The sequence below is a fragment of the Cyclopterus lumpus genome, chromosome 6, assembly GCF_009769545.1.
Source record: "Cyclopterus lumpus isolate fCycLum1 chromosome 6, fCycLum1.pri, whole genome shotgun sequence".
Classification (NCBI taxonomy): Eukaryota; Metazoa; Chordata; class Actinopteri; order Perciformes; family Cyclopteridae; genus Cyclopterus; species Cyclopterus lumpus.
Genome location: NC_046971.1, coordinates 2,189,512 through 2,210,000, shown reverse-complemented (window position 1 = coordinate 2,210,000; position 20,489 = coordinate 2,189,512). Strand labels below are relative to the sequence as shown.

General features: G+C 44.2%; 1 protein-coding gene across 3 annotated transcripts in view; it reads right to left on the bottom strand.

The window, feature by feature from the left end:
* ptprz1a (protein tyrosine phosphatase receptor type Z1a) overlaps positions 1-20,489 on the bottom strand; it is a 63,970-nt gene that overhangs the window by 31,672 nt on the left and 11,809 nt on the right. For all 3 annotated transcript variants that reach the window (XM_034535989.1, XM_034535990.1, XM_034535991.1), the window contains exons 2-7: positions 9,213-9,275; positions 7,086-7,265; positions 4,606-4,757; positions 3,835-3,930; positions 722-788; positions 474-631 (exon numbers count right to left, since the gene is read on the bottom strand). In XM_034535989.1, coding sequence (XP_034391880.1) covers positions 474-631; positions 722-788; positions 3,835-3,930; positions 4,606-4,757; positions 7,086-7,265; positions 9,213-9,275 — 716 coding nt within the window. The remainder of the gene's footprint in view (positions 1-473; positions 632-721; positions 789-3,834; positions 3,931-4,605; positions 4,758-7,085; positions 7,266-9,212; positions 9,276-20,489) is intronic.

Sequence of the window (20,489 nt, the reverse complement as noted above, 5' to 3'; positions counted from 1 at the left end):
CCGAACGTTAGCTAAAGAAAATAAACGCCATGAACACTCAAACCATTAGCGTAGCTTGTAGCGCGTCCTCTTTGCTACGGATCTTGGGATTCTTTGGTCTTTTGCGGATACAAAGACAATATAAATATAAATATATATATATATATATAAATATATTCGCAAAGACGCCAACAGCCGAATCAGAAGATGTTTCCATATTTTTTTGACAAAGGCATTAAACCACCTCAAGGGAACAGTAAAAGAAAATGCAGATGTTTTGGTAATTCAAAACCAATTTTTCCACCTTGTTCTATTATACTCACTTTTCTGTGATTACCTCAAGCTCAGCCTCCAACAATCAACAATGGAATACAGGAGCAAAACCATGTGATACAAAACTAGCATCGACAACAGCAAACAACCGTTATAGTTTCAAAGTGTTGGGATTCAAAGCGAATGCTTCAGGATAAACTCGCCGGCGCCGGCATCCTCACCTGTCCGTCGGAGACGGCCGCCACGCTCTTGAAGACGATCCACTCCACGGTCTCGCTGCAGGGCGGCGAGGTCAGCGAGCCGTTGTAGATGAAGTATTTGTCCGTGGCGTTGGGCAGGAGGCCTCGCGGGGCGAAGGGCGGCACCGCGCCGCTCTTTCCTGGACGGCGGAGGACGGGACAGCTCGAATAAGCGCCACAGAAGAAGAGAGACGAGATGGGAGAAGAAGAAAAAAGAAGGACCGACGTACCGTATCTGCTCACGCTGTTCACACCGTCGATGATGGCGGCGAAGTTCACGTTGTCGTCCGCGCTCGTCTGAGAGGAGAAAAAACCCAAACGCAATGACGGCTCACTTTTTATTGGCGAATATAAAGATTCAGTCATAAAACAACGTTTTCATATCGATGTGTCGATCGGTTCGGTGCACGGAGAACCGGCTATTTCTCCATAACTGATGTTTATTTTCTCAACTGTTTACGTAATAATTTCGCCATCTTTTGCTGTAAGAGATGAATCTATATATATCTATCTATCTATCTATCTATCTATCTATATATATATATATATATATATATATATATATATATATATATATATATATATATATTATACATATATATCTAGATTCTATCTATATCAATCCCATAGTGTAGAAATACTCCCGTCCAGCATTGAAGTTTACCTAAAGTAATACTTCACCCTCAAAATGACCATTTGCTTATCAACTACTCTCACAGCGTTAACTTCAATATAACTTTTCGCTCACATTGACACATTGAAGGGAGAATAAAATTTTAAAAAGCGACAAATCATTTCATAAAGTTTTGATGCCTCCATTTACTCACATTCATCAAGACTTAGTTTTTCAAGGTAAGAGTATTCAAGGTAACACAGGGTGAGTACAGTATTAACATAAAAATATTATTAAAGTACCACAAATAATAAGTACTAGTTATGCAGAATATTATGTTATATTACTGAATAATAATTAGTGATGCATTGATGTGTTCATCACTTTAATGTTGCCGCTGGTAAATGTGAAACTGAAGACACTGTGAAAATGTAAAAGTTGAAAAACCTGTCAATCACCTTGTAGTCCCGCCCTAAAGCATCCCCTGAATTATGGTCTATAATTCCATAATTTACTAAATGAACATCATTCTGTATTGAAGAAGACTTGAAACTAGAGATTGAGACCAAAAACTAATGTTTACAATGTTTACTGAGGGAATAAATCAAGAGAAGTAGAGTCATTTATATAGACTTCTATACAACCAGAGGAGTCGCCCCCCTGGTGGTCAGGAGAGAGAATGCAGCTTTAACACATGAAGCATAGACTTCTATACAACCAGAGGAGTCGCCCTCTGGTGGTCAGGAGAGAGAATTCAGCTTTAACACATGAAGCATAGACTTCTATACAACCAGAGGAGTCGCCCCCTGGTGGTCAGGAGAGAGAATGCAGCTTTAACACATGAAGCATTGACTTCTATACAACCAGAGGAGTCGCCCTCTGGTGGTCAGGAGAGAGAATTCAGCTTTAACACATGAAGCATAGACTTCTATACAACCAGAGGAGTCGCCCCCTGGTGGTCAGGAGAGAGAATGCAGCTTTAACACATGAAGCATTGACTTCTATACAACCAGAGGAGTCGCCCCCTGGTGGTCAGGAGAGAGAATGCAGCTTTAACACATGAAGCATAGACTTCTATACAACCAGAGGAGTCGCCCCCTGGTGGTCAGGAGAGAGAATGCAGCTTTAACACATGAAGCATAGACTTCTATACAACCAGAGGAGTCGCCCCCTGGTGGTCAGGAGAGAGAATGCAGCTTTAACACATGAAGCATTGACTTCATTGAGGCTCATCAAGTCGTTCTCAGTGAAGACTGACACGAAGTAGAAGTTTTCCACATCCGGTTAAATTCCAAACCAGGACTTTCATGTAATATAACGTTCACCTTCTCCAATAAAGCCACCAGACTGCCTCCTACGTTACCTTTGGAGAGTTAAAACAGTTCTGAAGCTGGTTGGAGGTTCACAGGGCACAAACAAAACAAAACCTGATCTACTAGCTTTTTGTTTGGTAGTTTTCCAAACAGAGCCTGCAGCTTCGCATCAGACGCTCCTCCTGAGCCGCGTTGCAACACGCCAACCCGGCCGGAGGCAACGCGGCGGCACCGAGCAAAACACAGGGAAGGTTTGGTCTGCACGAAATGCACGAGGATCGGGGTGAACCCAGAACCCAGACGGGAGCTCGGCAATGATCCTCAGCCGAGACGTGAATCACACACACTGGAGGTATTACAAGAAACACCCGGTCGGAAAGAAGCCTTTCTGCCTTTGAAACATGCCAACTTTTTACAATTTCGTTTAAGCTGCTAAGATCAGACGATTTAGTGAAATGAGAAGCAGCTAAAAAAAAAACTGTGGGTTTTATATTTACGAGGAACGGTGTTTTTTCAGACGAGAAGGTGGAACATCCAAACCGTTAGCCCGGAGCTAGCGGCTGTGAAACCCACGCAAGCCGGGTTACCTCTGACTTCTCAGGGTGACAATCAAAAGTATTTAGGAAAAAAGATGAGGAGCTTTTTTTACTTTCTGGTGAAATCTCAACAAACCGCTATTCAGAGGACAGTCATCCTTAATGTGTTGTACGTGCTTAGGTAACGTACAGCTAACGGCTAATGGCTAACGGCTAATTACTAATTACTAATGGCTATGTCTGAGGTAACGTAAAGCTAGCAGCTAATGGCTAATAGCTAATGGCTAGGTCTGAGGTAAAGTAAAGCTAGCGGCTAAGGGCTAATGGCTAACGGCTAATAGCTAATGGCTAACGGCTCGGTCTGATAGCCGGCATCCTACGACAATACTGAACTTATGTACAATGTTGAAGTACTTGTACATTACTATGAACATGTTGTACTTCTACTTCACACTTAATCCAAAATTGTACTCCATATTCAGAATAATACAAAATATATATAACAAATAAATCATCATCTACTTCTCTTGATGTATTCCCTCAGTAAACATTGTAAACATTAGTTTTTGGTCTCAATCTCTAGTTTCAAGTCTTCTTCAATACAGCGTGATGTTCATTTAGTAAATTATGGTCATTTAGAGTCAAACAGACCATAAAGCAGGGGACGCTTTAGGGCGGGGCTACAAGGTGATTGACAGGTCGACACCAGAGACGTATTTTTACATTGCGGTGTTGCTACCTTCACCACTTTTTCCTCCGCACACCGTTTCACGCATTTAAATATCTGAATCCATATTCTGTGTTTTGTGTAGCGGGGAAGAGGCGATGACCTCCGACCTCGGGAAGTAAAACCCTTGAAACACCGTAAAGTGAAAGAACACCTCGAGCAGCACGGCCAGCGCGGTGACCCTCCCTCCGGCCTTCATGGCCTCCTCTAAGGAGGCGAAGCGATGCTCCTCATAACAGTAGATCTGCATCTGGGGGAGAAAACACAAAATATGACGATATATATATATATATATATATATATATATAACTGGTTTCACAACATTTACGTGTAGAGAATATTATTTTCAAGCACACTTTGTTATTCGCCAAGGACACAAACACAAACCAGCTAAATCAATAGATTAGTTGTCACTATTAAACAGTGGCCTCTTTATTTTTATTAAAAATATTAGGTACAAATTGTCCTATTCCTCTTAAATGTGAATACTTCCTGGTTTCTCTACTCGTCTGTGACAATAAACGTAACATCGGACAGAATGAGACATTTTTGAGACCAAACAACGAATAGAAAAATTATTGTTGCAGCCTGAGACAACAAAGCTGAACAAATAAAAAAAGTAAAGAATAGACAGGATTGTTATATACTGAAGTAAATCTAACAAAATTATTATAAAGTAAATATTTATATATATATATATATATGTATATATATATATAAAAAACAAACGTGTATATATATACACGTTTGTTTTTTTCATCTTTATATATATGTATAAAAAAAGAAAATATATGTATAAAAAAAACATCTATAAAAATATAAATATAAACAAATATAATATATATATATATAATTTTTGATTATAAAATAAATAAAAACAGAAAAGCTAAGCTCAACCTGTGTCCCGCACTAGAACAGGGCTCACCTCCAGAGGGTATTTGACTCCATCCAGACTGTGTTCGGAGCCCTCTGAGGAGGCGTTGCAGCGCCCCCAGTGGAAGGTGATACGTCCCACCTTGAACTTTGACCTCAGGCCGCCTCCGCTCACGTAGAACTCTCCGTCCACGTCGACCGCCACTGGAAAACCGAGAGAGGACGTGAAGAAATAAACAATCAACCGGGCTGTATTTTCATAAAAAGGTTTATTAAATTAATCAAATCATCGTTCGTGAACAAAACTTCTCGAGCAAATACGTTTAAAGCTTTGAAGACAACGCGGCCTGACCCTCTAATTGAAATAATGGATTATGAATGTACAGAAGATCAAAAGACGAGAGCTCGAACGCCGTCGTTGGAGACAATGACTCAACCAACGAGGAGATCTTCTTCAGCTCGTCTTTGTTCCACCTGACAAAAGGTCCCTCGGGGGTCCAAACCCCCTTTGATGGTCTGATGGGGGCGGAGCCTTTCATCTTCTGTATTAATACCATCATGTACATCTCATGAGCACGGGGCTATTGTTGAGCTCAGATAATACACATCTGAACCTCTGCAGAACCCTGAAGGGATGGCTAAACATAATTTAACAATTAAGAATTAAGGATAAAAAAAATTTACAATAAAAAAATTATTATTAAGATTTTTTTTTTAAATTAAGAATAAATAACACATTTTAAATAATAAATACATTTATTTTAAAATGTAATTATTAATAATAATAATAATAATAATAAAAAAGTGGCACTTTAAGGCTGGGATGGCTAAACATAATAAGAACAACAAAAAAATGAAGTACAATAAAAAGTAAGATTAAAGAATTAGGATAACAAATTTAGAATAAATAATTCCCCCCCCCCCAAAAAAAAAATATATATATATAAAATAAAGAATATATATATATAAAAAAATAATAAAGAATTATATATTGGAAACCAATATTTTACCGTTTTGGAAACCTATATCTATCCATCTCTGCCCGTTTTAACTTGATTTACACACAAACTCATAACATTTTAAGTGTATTCAAGTTTAAAAGTATAAAATTAATTTAAACTGTGGAGCAACAGGAAGACCTTTTGATAAACGACGATGTTGAAGTGGGTTTCTGGTCTGGAGACGACACATTTACTATTTTTCCTCCTTTTTTGATATTCTCCCGTTCTCGGACCAGAATGCAACAGGTTTGTCTGCCGTTGCTCTTGGTGTGTTTCTATCTTTGATCCTCTTTGTCGTGCGTGTTCACCTCCTTCTGTTTCCCTTTGACCTCGAGGCCCATATTGACTCAACTGCGTCGCTGATTGCCTGCTGTTGAAAAGTCAAAAGGCCCGATCCGATCCCTCCATCGCAAATATATAACCCCCCCCCCCCACACAGGTTGAAGAAGACCCTCGGCCTGAATGGCGCTCAGATCGCCCACCAGAACACCTCCATTGATGGACGCCTCGGGTGAACAACAACCACAACAGAGTGCTTCTTATTTCCCCCGAGAGTGCCGTTGCTAAGAAGCACGGGGACGCCTCAGTTTGGAGCTTCTTCTTTTTGGGATCCGACCTCGTCTACAATTTCACTTAACGATTACCTTGAATGCACCCGGTGGGCTATTGTGTGTCACGCCACTTAGGATGGAGAGCCCTTTATACACTTCCTCTGTCTGTCAGATGAGGAACTGGTAACTGAATCCTTCACAATGGGGACGCCGCTGGACGAGGAAAGGCCTTCTGGGAGGAACCGTCTCCTTAAGGAAGGAGGAAGCAAGTGGGCTTGAACTAAACGCTTACTTTGCGTTAACAGCCTTAGACATGGACGCAGATGCCTTCAATAGACATGCAACCATTGTTCTAAAAGTATAGTTATCGGCTCTGTGGCAAGAGGATTTAATTGGGATTCAAACCAGTTTTAAACGTCACTTTATTTACTGATAAAAAAGGAATATCTGGTTTACTTTTAGTTTGAAGGATTACTTTTATTTTGTTAATGTGCACGATTTATTTCCTCAGGTCCTAAAAAGGTTGCTGGCATTTTTTTTTTTTAAACAGAAAACTATATTCAGGTTGATTATGATGTGTTCAGGTAATCTAGTAATTAAGAGTTTTTTTTTAATAAAACTTGAATAAAATCAATTTGTTTTCACATGAATATAAAATAGACATTAGAGATTATTAAATGATGAGCTCTTTAACTTCTGTACGCTCATTATTACACTTCATTCAAACTAATGATGACATGATATATTTTAAATTAAAAAAAAATACACTATTTTATTTCCATATTATTTGAATTATTGAAGAAAAAACCCCACTACAGATCACATTAAAAGGAAATTTAGAATTGTGGATGGTTTCCTGACTTAAGATGAAATTATTTTCAAGTCTGGATCCGATCCGGGACTCTGATCCGGTACCCTGATCCGGTACCCTGATCCGGGACTCTGATCCGGTACCCCGATCCGGGTTCTGGGCGTCTTACCGGTCTTGCCGTCGTTCTTGATGGTCGTCCTGCTGCTCGTCGGACTCTCCCAGCCCTCGAACGTCAGCTTCTGGTACTGCAGCTTCACCTGAGCCAGGTCCTCCTCGATGTTGATGGGGGACTGCTTGGCGTTGCTGCAGGACGGAAACTTCTTGGCCCAGTTGTTCTGATTCAGGGTTCCTGGAGGGCAGACAAAAGAAAAAAGGACCGGCGTTCAGATAAAGTCCAGGTGGGAGGCAGATTCTGAAAGAATCAAACCTGGAAGATGTTTTTCTTCTCCAATTCAAAAGGTTTAAATCAAATCTCACATGTTGGAGAAAAGCCTCGTGAGCACGTAATGACAGAACTGGACTCAAATATGTAAAAATAACTTATTATAATTATAATAATTTATTGCACACTAACCGCCAAAATAATTCACTCTGACGTCTCTTTTGTACAGTCATGAGTTTTTGTTTTGTACCTTTTGTGACCTTTGGCCTTTTGAGGTTGAGTAAAGTGAAATTATTTATTCTATTTTCAAGAGCAAGAAGGAAGCTTGAAGTGAATGAAAAATTAAAAAAGGTTTAAAGAGGAAGCCGATTAATTCCTCTCAGCGTTCAGACTTTAACCGACTTCACAACGGGACTCACGGATCGGTCTGGACGTTTAAAAAACGGGTCACGAGCGCCACGAGCGTGCGGCTGAAAGCGTAAAACAAAGATGGCGGACGGCGGCGTTGTTGATGTTTTGTCAGCGCTGCGATTTACATTTAAAACTTCAACATTTCGGCACCTTCTATTTTCACCATCGTGTACTATTTTCTTACCGGCGCCAAAAGAAAAAAACAAGCTCACTGAGCATGCTCAGAGTCTTCTTCTTCTACGGTGGTTAGCGTAGCGCTGACGTAGCCTTTAACGACGTAGCATTAATCGCCACCTGCTGGCCTGGCGAGCGATAGGAGTCGTTTTTTGGGTTCTTGTGTGGATGGAGATGTTTCGTAAAACAAAGGTTGTGTGGTAGACTGTTGTGTTTGAAGGCAGAGAGGACAGTACCTCTTTTAAAAAGGCGGGGGTGCTGCACTGGGAGAGCTAGCGCTGAGCTAACGAGCTAATGGCCTCCAGCTGCTCTTCCAGGATCGGCTCTCACGGGTTTCTCGCTCTCTCGCAGTTCTCATGAGGTCAAAGTCCGACATTATTTAATGTTCGAGCAGACGTTTGCCCCAAAACGCAGAGTTCAGCTTCAGGTTTCCTCTTTGCTCTCAAACACAAAGAACACGGCGGCGTGAGGAAACAACATAAATACAGCAAGTGTTACAGCCGGGAATACGAATTATCAGACCCTCAGAGTTCATGCACTCGTTGTGTGTGTGTGTGTGTGTGTGTGTGTGTGTGTGTGTGGGTGTCCAGCAGCTCGTATTCTTGTCGAACTGATCTACAGCCTCGAGCTCCTAGTTTCACTTTTATTGCCAAATTAATCCGGGCAGCATGTGACGTTGAGCTCACAGGTCCTGCAGCAGCAGTGGGCTGCATGTGGACCTGTACACATCTGCAGTCTGAGTCTCAGTCTCCTAGTCTCCCAGTCTCCGAGTCTCCTTGTCTCCTCAATCTCCCAATCTCTGTTTCTTCCAATCTCCCAGTCTCTGAGTCTCCCAGTCTCCGAGTCTCCCAGTCTCTGAGTCTCCCAGTCTCTGAGTCTCCCAGTCTCTGAGTCTCCCAGTCTCTGAGTCTCCCAGTCTCCGAGTCTCCCAGTCTCCGAGTCTCCCAGTCTCTGAGTCTCCCAGTCTCCGAGTCTCCCAGTCTCCGAGTCTCCCAGTCTCCGAGTCTCCCAGTCTCTGAGTCTCCCAGTCTCCGAGTCTCCCAGTCTCCGAGTCTCCCAGTCTCCGAGTCTCCCAGTCTCTGAGTCTCCCAGTCTCCGAGTCTCCCAGTCCCTCCGTCTCCCAGTCTCTGAGTCTCCCAGTCTCTGAGTCTCCGAGTCTCCCAGATAGACAGGTGGAACCTTAGCTCCTCCCATCAGTGTGTGAATGGGTGAATGATGTCACAGGTCCATTTACCATTCAAGAGATCATGAACATGAACCACCGTGCAGAACAAGCTGCCTGTCACTCATAAAACACGGAGCCTTCCAGCACCTGATCTTCTGACTCACCCGCGTACGACCAGTCGATGTCTTCTGAGAACTTGCGTTGATTCCTGTATGCGTATCCTCCAGCTGAGAGAGAGAGAGAGAGAGAGAGAGAGAGAGTATTAATGACAGATCACACTGGATTCTGTTTATCTACATTTATAACCCGTTTACTCCTCTTAAAGTCAATAAAGGCCATTATTGTGCAATTATTCCGAAATCTCTGTCTCTATAAATAAAAGGTAAAATTCAGTCAACAGTCGTTTATCGTGTAGAACTTGAAATTAAGTGCACAGATTGCAGCTTTGTCTAAGTAAAGTAATAAAAAGACATTATAGTTAATGGGTTTAAAGTTTGATTTTATGCCAAATAAAACTAAAAACAATAAACACACACAAGTGACCTTGCTTGTCATGTTTTTTTAATTTTATTTGGTTTGGTTTGCTTTCTATAAAATCCCTCTTTGCGTTCTCAAATCCAAGCTGTTAAAAACTCAATAATCATGCGAGGAATACTCGATGACTACAACCTTCAATAGCTGCAGCCCACGGAGAGGCTCCTCTAAGGGCACCTCTAAGGGCACCTCTAAGGGCATCTCTAAGGGCACCTCTAAGGGCATCTCTAAGGGCACCTCTAAGGGCATCTCTAAGGGCACCTCTAAGGGCATCTCTAAGGGCACCTCTAAGGGCACCTCTAAGGGCATCTCTAAGGGCATCTCTAAGGGCACCTCTAAGGGCACCTATAAGGGCATCTCTAAGGGCACCTTTAAGGGCATATCTAAAGGCACCTTTAAGGGCATATCTAAGGGCACCTTTAAGGGTATCTATAAGGGCATCTCTAAGGGCACCTTTAAGGGCATCTCTAAGGGCATCTCTAAGGGCATATCTAAAGGCACCTATAAGGGCATCTCTAAGGGCACCTTTAAGGGCATATCTAAAGGCACCTTTAAGGGCATATCTAAGGGCACCTTTAAGGGTATCTATAAGGGCATCTCTAAGGGCACCTTTAAGGGCATCTCTAAGGGCACCTCTAAGGGCATCTCTAAGGGCATTTCTAAAGGCACCTTTAAGGGCATCTCAAAGGGCACCTTTAAAGGCATCTCTTAGGGCACCTTTAAGGGCATCTCTAGGGGCACCTTTAAGGGCACCTCTAAGGGCATTTATAAGGGCACCTTTAAGGGCATCTCTAAGAGAATCTCTAAGGGCACCTTTACTTTGCCTGATTTACCCAGCCTGTCACGCCATGTAGGCTCCACCTTTTTTTGGGTCACGTTTGGATATTTGGATTCAAAACGGCCAAACATCCCAAACGGCTGTTTTTCTGCCCAATAAAGCCGGCCAGTGTCTTATGAGCATATAACTCCCCACCGTACGACCTTCCTCTCGACCTTGCAGACTAACTAGACCCACTCCGGCTCTCCGTCACGTATATAATGAGATGCAGCGCGGTGAGATGTCAGGAGGTGAGTTATTAACCCGAGCGGCTGTCCGGGCATCCGTCACATTAATGAAGTGGAGTCAACGCCCCGATGGGGGCCGTTTGAGAACCACACCTCGTTACCATAACAGAACGCCGTGGGGCCCCGACCGGGAAACAAAGGGCCGGGGCCACATGACACCAAGAGGAAATAAGGTACCCGATGAGGTGCGTGTTCACAAGCAGTCACAACACACAGAAACATTTTCATTTGATGGAATTCATCATATTTACCGTTGTGACCGCTTCAGGTTTCTACTTGTGTTTTAGCTTCCTGCCCAATACTTGACTGGCTTAAGTTCTCAAGTCATACTGGATGTCCATCATATAGTTCTACAATACATTCTAGCAGCATGGTCAGTGCACCTTGCGTCTTTTTAATTCCCTGGTCGAACCAAAACCTGAGAAGGGTTTGACTTGAAGGGTACACCGGGTTCATGGTTCTCACAACAACAATTTAAAAAAGTGCCTTAAAGAACAGCAGCAAGTGTATTGCACCGTCTTGTGAGGTCATCACTCTTCTGCATTGCTGGGGTTTAAAAAAAAAACTACAATCTAAAGAAAACTCCCAATGAATTATTAAAAAAAACGATTTCATGGGAAATTATTGATGTCAATGTCTGTTTGTCCGTTGGTCACTTTGATCCAGACTGAAATATCTTGACAACTGGTCCAGACATTCACGGTCCCCAGAGGATGATCCCTACTGAGTCCACATGGAACATATTATAACTACCAAACAGGAGGATGTTACCATTTCATTATACCATTATACCACACTGGTAACCAGTCAAGTTGCAGTGTACATGGGGGGACAAACCAAAACCCGGCCAAAGTCACCAAACCCGAGGCTTCATAGCCGCGGTCCACAAACCAACAGGTGGTCCACAAACCAACAGGTGGTCCATACAAGTGAGGGGGTATCACTAAAGGCATTAGGAAAATATCGTCTGTGAAATATAATAAATGTCAGAAGTGGTTGCCCATCAATCCAATAGATATTTGACCGTGTTTGAACATTAGATGTTCTTAATGTCACATAAATAACGTCCTAAATGAAATCCTGAGTTCTTCTCATCTGAGACCGGGTTCAGAAAGGGGTCTCGAGTACGACGGCGTTGAAACCTCACAGAGAAGGTTTCTCTGAATCCTCGTATGAAGATTCTTTCACGTCCGCATATTCAACTTCAATACGAATCCTCCACATGAACCAAAAGTCTGCTCAGCGTCACAAACTTCAAAACCAAGAAATCCCTCTCGGTGGTTAGAGCCTCTTTTACAAATTACATTTCGTGACCCAAACAGGTTTGCAGGTCGGTTCAGATTTAGTCTGGGGGGGTAAATTAGGAGATGGGGTCTCCTGCTGTGTGGTGTTTATTCCCCCTGAGCTCTGGATGATAGCGGTCTAATCCAGGATTACATGTTTGACAGTCTGCAGGGGCAAGAGGTCGCCTGCAGGGCAGCACCTTCAGCACGAAGACCTCCATACAGGAAGTGGAGTTCTCGTAGAAAGCAGGTGTTTCCCGGGCAGTAATCGGACTGCTTTAAGACCAGAGTAGCTGCATCAGATTAAGTCTTTATGAGTAAAGAGGAGATCACTTTGAAAGTTTGGATCAGTTTGGGGTTTAAAACTTCCTGCAGGGTGGATTTTACAGATGGAAGGACTTTCTACACGGTTCCATCCAATAGCAGGATAGATGCCTTTAAGCGATACGACATTACGGCCTGTGTGTGCAGAATAAACTAAACAAACACATATATTATTATGTAGATTGAAGATATAAGTGGTATATGATCCAGAGCTACAGAAAGGGTATTAAATGGACAGAGAAATATTAAATAAAATCATTTAACTGCCCGATGCACTGTGTTTGTACATTCTGCAGGAGATAAAGCTCGTCTTGTTCTTCTGTTCTAGCGGAACATCCCTAAGTGCAGAGAACTTAGAGGGTTGAAATGTTTAAAAAACACAAAGATAGACTGGGATGTTTCTTCAGCATTAAAGAGACGGAGCACCAAAGTGGATCTAAACCTCCCGACGAGGCTCTCCAACCATCTCATGACCATACATAGAGCCGGGATGTGATTCACGCATTCCAGCTGCCGGCTGCAGCTCGTTCCCTTCAAAAAAGGGCAGCGACATTAAAAAACAATTGGGGAGAAGAGGCGCGTTGTGGTTGTTCAGTCGCGTCTCACTGACCTCCGAACGCTCGGACCGCGGCGGGGTCGCGACCTCTAGTTTCAAGGGTTCAGAGGCGATTCAGTTCAAGTAAAAATGAGTTTTTTTGACGTCGTTATCGCCTCAAGAGGGAGGTTTCCTGTTCCCTCCAACACTCCCAATAGCTACCAGAAAGACGTGCATATCAATTATCTACAAAAGGATCAATAATGAACCCGACTTCTGGTCGTCTATGCAACATTTTGAACTTTTTTTAAGGGTTTAATGGACACACAACAGATTTACTACACCTTCGTTCTCATGATTGTTTATTACGTCTCGTCTTTTTTTCAGATGTGTCAGTCTGGGTCACTGACTGACATTGTGAATCCTAAAAAACACAACCGGTTTCTAGCTCTGTGACCTCGGTCAGGTGGGCGGACAGGAAGCTGTCGAGGAGGAAACGGAAAACAACCAGACGGTGTAAACAGAAGCTCTGACAGGGAACACCTGCCGAACGGTACATCGGCGAGTGTGTGTGTGTGTGTGTGTTTGTGTGTGTGTGTTTCTGTTCATTCGAACGCTTCAGGCGACTTTGTGTCGACCGAACTGTACGACGAGCAAACCGGTCGAAACCCCCAGTTTGAGGTTTTACATGAAAACACGAGTTTCAACCTGAATGAATCCTCTAAACCGGTGTCGGTTACGGACCTCAGCGCCGCGGCGACGCCGGTTGTGAAGGAGACCTTTTGTGTCCAGAACTACAAAGAAAAACACCTGCTGAGTTTGTGTTGGAGCGGAAATGTTAAAAAAACGTCCCACAAGAGGAAGAAGAAGTCCTCGATTGGCTCTTCACCTTAATTCACACCAGACGTAGCTCATGTCTGTCCAACACTTTGAATATCTCAACTATTGGATGGATTACCGAGACATTCATGTTCCCCAGAGGATGAATCCTACCCGTCTTGGTGATCCATGACTTTTCTTGCGGACATTACGATGAGTTTCACATTCGTCCAATATTTTGGTTTGTGACCAAACACCTGCAAAATGGCGCTCCCATCAGCCTCAGTTCTGGGGTTATAATAAGATAAGATAAGATAAGATAATCCTTTATTAGTCCCTCAGTGGGGAAATTACAGGATTACGGCAGCATTGCTCACAGTATAATCACAGATTGTTTGAGTAGTTATACATTTTAGTTTGGGTTTCCGTAAATATTGGTGTATAAGTTTAACGGATAGGTTCACCGTCCATACCTGAATAACCGATCAGCTATTTTTAACGATGAATCGGTATATTGCTGATGGGGAAGTGACGCAGCGATGAGAAAAAAACATTAAAGTTTTATATTAGTTTTTCAGCCCTTTTTGACAGAAAAAAAAATAAATAATCTGTAACTGTCGGGAATTATTGGCAAAATAAAAGAAGCACTCGGCGAGAGTAAAACGCAGCAAAGTGAGAGAAAAACTGATGAAAGACAAACGGAGAGAAAGAAGTGAAGACGGGCGTTGGTGAAGCAGGGGAATGGGGGCTGTGGGGGATTCAAGTTGAGTACAGAGAGTGGGAGGAGGGGGGGTAACATGCTTATGTTCCACTGGAATAGAGTGAATGAGTAGAATAGATTGTATGGAGAACTCTTGCTCGGCGTCTGTACGGAGAGAGAAAAAAAAGCCCACAACTGTGTCAGTGTGTTTGTTGGGGCCGGCTCGGCGCTCCGGTCGGTGGGAGCCCGGCAGCCTCCAGCCGGACGCTGAATAAGAGGATTAGCCGAGCCCTGGGAGAGCCGGGACGTCCACAGGCTGTGGGGGTGAGAACCGGTGGCCACGCCAGAATGTGTGACAACAACCCCCCCCCCATGTACACTCCAACACAGCCAACCGAGCCCCTGCCCCTCTCCTGATGCCGGGGGGGGGGGGGGGGGGGGGGGTAATACCAACCGCTCAGACTGGAAGGGTATGGCAGGTTAATCTGTGGACAGTCTGGGCTTGTATTTCTTTAAAAGGATCATACTGGTGGGCACCGTGCCAGCTGGGGTTGGCTCTTTAAGTACACATAATTCCACTACACTACATTTTTCAAGCATATCTTTGAACCATTAAATGTATCTTTATGCTGTTATACAGCTTAGGTTGCGGTGTAGATCGTTAGGTTTAGCTCAGGCCAAGCAAGCTTTGCATGGCAGGCTGAGCACGGGGCCGAGATACACCCGGAGAGCAGTGAATGGGAGCCTGAACAGCTGGCTGCTTTTACACTTCAGAGGTCTGACCACAGGCATACATGACCCCTGAAGCTGACCAGTCCTGCTTCATGACTCATTTTACTGAGTGTTTTGCAGAGGAAAGTCTTTGCTTCATGACCACCACCATTAAAGAGTCTGCATTCTCTCTCCTCTGGTTGTATAGAAGTCTATGCTTCATGTGTTAAAGCTGCATTCTCTCTCCTGACCACCAGGGGGCGACTCCTCTGGTTGTATAGAAGTCTATGCTTCATGTGTTAAAGCTGCATTCTCTCTACTGACCACCAGGGGGCGACTCCTCTGGTTGTATAGAAGTCTATGCTTCATGTGTTAAAGCTGCATTCTCTCTCCTGACCACCAGAGGGCGACTCCTCTGGTTGTATAGAAGTATATGCTTCATGTGTTAAAGCTGCATTCTCTCTCCTGACCACCAGAGGGCGACTCCTCTGGTTGTATAGAAGTCTATGCTTCATGTGTTAAAGCTCCATTCTCTCTCCTGACCACCAGGGGGCGACTCCTCTGGTTGTATAGAAGTCTATGCTTCATGTGTTAAAGCTGCATTCTCTCTCCTGACCACCAGAGGGCGACTCCTCTGGTTGTATAGAAGTATATGCTTCATGTGTTAAAGCTCCATTCTCTCTCCTGACCACCAGGGGGCGACTCCTCTGGTTGTATAGAAGTCTATGCTTCATGTGTTAAAGCTGCATTCTCTCTCCTGACCACCAGAGGGCGACTCCTCTGGTTGTATAGAAGTATATGCTTCATGTGTTAAAGCTGCATTCTCTCTCCTGAACACCAGGGGGCGACTCCTCTGGTTGTATAGAAGTCTATGCTTCATGTGTTAAAGCTGCATTCTCTCACCTGAACACCAGGGGGCGACTCCTCTGGTTGTATAGAAGTCTATATAAATGACTCTACTTCTCTTGATTTATTCCCTCAGTAAACATTGTAAACATGAGTTTTTGGTCTCAATCTCTAGTTTCAAGTCTTCTTCAATACAGCGTGATGTTCATTTAGTAAATTATGGTCATTTAGAATCAAACAGACCATAAAGCAGGGGATGCTTTAGGGGCGGGGCTACACTGTGATTGACTGGTTGACACCAGAGTGTCTCTATGTCACTCCTCCTCAGTCCTAATATGGTCACTTTCTTTTATTCATTTCAAGAAAACAACATGGCGTAATCCCAGATTGACCGAAGTCAAGGCTTCGAAACGTCAGACCACAAACTGGTGACTACGTCCACTTGTTATATCCAGTCTGCGGTTACCGTGCAGGTCTGCTCAGTTCTGTTGACACAAAGAGTTTATATAATGATGATGACGCCAACATGCAGATCACTTGGACAACTGGACTAAAAAGCAGAAGAAACAAACGTTTCTTTTCCCCAAACTCTTTAAGAATACAGTGTCGTCCCTCCACTTCATGATAGATCTGTGAACATGGTGATTAATATCCTTAAACAATTAAAGTCTCTTACACAGTCCGCCAAAGATTCTTCGAACCTCAAACCCTGTTTGCTCAACAGCTCCTGCTCTCCGTTCTCTTTGTTCATATTTTTCTGTGGGTAAAAAAAAAAAAAAAACATCTCCAAACTGCCTTCGAATCGGAGGAGGAATCAGAGCTCGACCTTTGTGAGGCTCAGACAGCCCAGTGATTCATGAAAGTGCTCCTGCTGGATTTATACACAGGCAGAACCATAAAAACTCTGAAATCCACTACGAGACCACCAGCAGGATTTCAAAGTGCCCCGTCACAGCGCTGCAGGCGTTACACGAATGAAAAGTCAGTTTTGCTGTAGAAAAGAAAATATCCCTTCAAGCGCGTCGACGCAGCGGAGAAAACCGAACTCATCGGCCGAACGGAGGCCTCGGGGGTTTGAAGCTCTCCTCATCGATCAGCCGGTCTCATCTTTCCCTTTTAACTATAAATGGCAAAGAACAAAAGCTGTGGATTAGCTACCGGACGGGTCCGTCGGCCCTGAAAGGAGCACGAAACATGAAAGAAGCAGGAGGGGAGGATTTCATATGTGCACTCCAGGAATGAAGGCAGGGAAACACATTACCGGAGCTCAACTGAGATGGAAGTGTGAGCCGGTCTTGCAGGAATATCGTATTTTACACTTTCTTTTTAATAGAAAACCGTACTAAAGTTTGCCAGAGAGTACCGTTGCAAGCAGGTTTAAATGAAGCAAATCATTCCCCTGAAAGTCAGAAATGCAAACTGTGCACATGAAACAGAATAGAATGAACTCTCATTCAAATCATCGTAGCGGGATGGTCGGGGCGGCGGCCATTTTTATGTGTACGATTGCTATTTCGCACGCTAACGTCCACGTAAACTAAACGGACTTACGGAGACTCGCAGAAGGGAGGTTTCGCAGTCGCGACTAAAACGAGCAGCAGAGTAGAAACATGAGAAAGCGTTGAGAGTAAATGAGTAAAAGTTAACGGCTAATGCTTCAAAACACACTCGTCACAGTGCAGGAAAGCACAGCTATCGCCAGATGTGTGGCAACTTTGTTCGGCTCAAGCGTCGTGGTATTAGCAAGCTAGCTAGCTTGCTAACCAGCTAGCTAACTAGTGGAGATTTGGCTAGTTAGCTAGCCAGCTGGTTAGCTAGCCAGCTAACTAGTGGACAGCTGGCTAGTTGGCTAGCTTTCAAATTCCACCATGCTTAAATGCTACACTGGTCACAGTGAGCTGAACAGAGGGTTTGGGTCCACCCCCTGCTTCACCCTCCCCCCCTCCCCCCACACCGCTCTGGAGAGGGACGAGCTAGTTACGAAGCTAATTAACCAGCCGCTGGCGTGGGACAACAAACGCCATTTTCTTTTGTACTCGACAAATGACGAAAAGCAGTTCAATGTCCGTTCGACTCCTATTCCAGTTGTGGAAAACCCCATAAATATTTTACAAAAGTATGTACGGACGTGTTCAGACTGGACCTAAATATCTTGACGATATCATGCAAAAGTACATAAACGTTGTCTTCAGCGTTTGAAGCACTAGGACCATTTTTCCTTTCAGTTCCTCCTGGACCACCAAATCTGGTCACCTTTCTAACATCGTACTTCACAGGCTAGACGTTGTGAATCTACCAGGCTGCACTCGGCCTCCTCCTGTCAGTCAACACACTCTCTCCCGTGTGTGTGTGGTCATGGTTTTAACTTGTAGCTGTGGCGTGTCGTCTCTGGTCTACGTCCTCCAACACCAGCAACGCTGCACTGAACTCTGATAAGACTGAACAGCTCGCTGACAGCTTTGTGTGTGTTCATGCACTCGTGTTTGACCTGTATCTGTAGTCAGAAACAAATGATCTGTCCCGGGGGAGAGTAGATGAATAATGGATCCGACCGTCTACAGTTTCCATCAGCGGCCTCTCTGGCCTGCAGCCAGACACTCTGCCGTTACCCATGTTGGTTTAGACTTCGGTCTACTTTGTTCTGTGAGCTGCTGCCAGCTGAACAACAAGCAGGTTGTGTCCTCAAGAGTCCTGTTGGCGGCATTTTCAGTGGATGCAGAAGTTGTTCTGTGTGCACATTTTCCGAGGTTGTACTTCAGGCGGCAACCTCCGGTTCTCCCGAGTGAAGCCGGTGTGTAAGTATCTTAAAGCTGCATTCTCTCTCCTGAACACCAGGGGGCGACTCCTCTGGTTGTATAGAAGTCTATGCTTCATGTGTTAAAGCTGCATTCTCTCTCCTGACCACCAGGGGGCGACTCCTCTGGTTGTATAGAAGTCTATGCTTCATGTGTTAAAGCTGCATTCTCTCTCCAGTCTACTCTGTAACTTAGTTCTGGTCGCTGTCACTGATTCACGGGATGTTGGAAATCTGAGGACTTTAATCCACAACACCGGCAGAGTTGAAACATACTCGATACGCGTGTGTCAAGAGGCTCGAATGCACAGATGTATGTGGTCATTTAAAAAATAAAATAAAACATCTTCCTGACCTCAATGAATCAATCAAAATGTACTTTCTTTCATTCTTTCTCTAAGCGTCTGCTGGGTAGCCGCCCACCGCCCACCGGGTGCCAGCCTCTGCGGCATCAATCTCAAACCAGCCCCGCAGCCCGAGACCTTCAAACCGCCTCCCTGTGTTCGCCTGCCCGGCCGTCACCTCCGCGGCCAGCGGCTCCGACACACTCACACGGCTCAAACAAAGAGCTCCCGCTCGGAGCGGCTTGTTTACAGGAAGAGGAAGATTTAAAGGGGGGATTGAGAAAAGGTACGGCTCCAACACAACGACCTCAAAGTCGCTTTATTTACTCTAAGGCTCGGCTGTCGGCTGTGCCGGGCCTCGGCTTTGTGCTTTAGTTTAACACAGATGATTTGGTGTGTCAACAGATTCAAGAGGAACAAAAACAAATGTATGCAGCATGTGGCACATGTTGGCATCAATCAGAGAACAAAGCGGTGCATGTTCTGGGGGCTGGTGGCGTGCAGTTCACACGCATTACATCGCTGTGGCATTCAGAGCGTTCCCTGTGGGAGACGTCAAGTATAATGTGCAAACAAAATGGCTTCCAGGTGGCCTCGCGTGTACAGAAACTTTACCGCCAATCAAACTGACATTGGACCCCTGCTGCAGCTTCCTATGGGATTAAAAATGCATTATAGAAATACCACAGACTGGATGTAAGAAGTGGGCGTAGACATCATGGACTGCCGCCATATTGGATTACGGCCATCGCCATCTTTTGTAACCAGTGAACAGGAAGTGACCATATCTGGAGTGAGGAGTGACCTGTCAATCAACTTCCAACCCACGACTTGTTGGTAGTCTTTAGTCATTTCATGTAATTTGTTGATAATAATATAAATACCTTCTGAGGGACAACAGATGCAAATTAGCTCTCAGCTAACTCTGGTGCAATTACCATGAATATAACTAGAAAAGAATACCAGAACTTATTTAATCTTTAATCATAGCAAACTTTATGTCTGCCTGACACGATCATTGTTGTTGTATTGTTTCTTACGTACGAGCCTCCTTGTGATGAACAAGAGCCAAGTCTCTGGCTTCTTTTAGCCCTTTTTAAAGTTGACACAACAACCTTTTTAAAGTTGACACAACAACCTTTTTAAAGTTGACACAACAACCTTTTTCCAACTCCCTACTGCAGAAGTCCAGCCGAGAGAAACCCGAGGTGTCCTGGCAGGGCCACCGTAGAGGACCGACCCCTCTACAGGTTAGTCTTCTGAATACCTGATCACCAGCGAAGGAGCAACAGGTTTCCTTCCTCAACCCCCCCCCCCCCCCCCCCCCCGCGGAGACGAGTTTCTTTTTTGTTTGTTTTCTTGCTCCAGCAGACGTGTTTCCAACCTCATCGTACACACGGTGACGAAACCGTTTGTCAGAGGCCCAAAGAAAAGCTTCTCCAACAGGAAAACGACTTAATTAAACACCGAGGCTGAAAGGACGGAG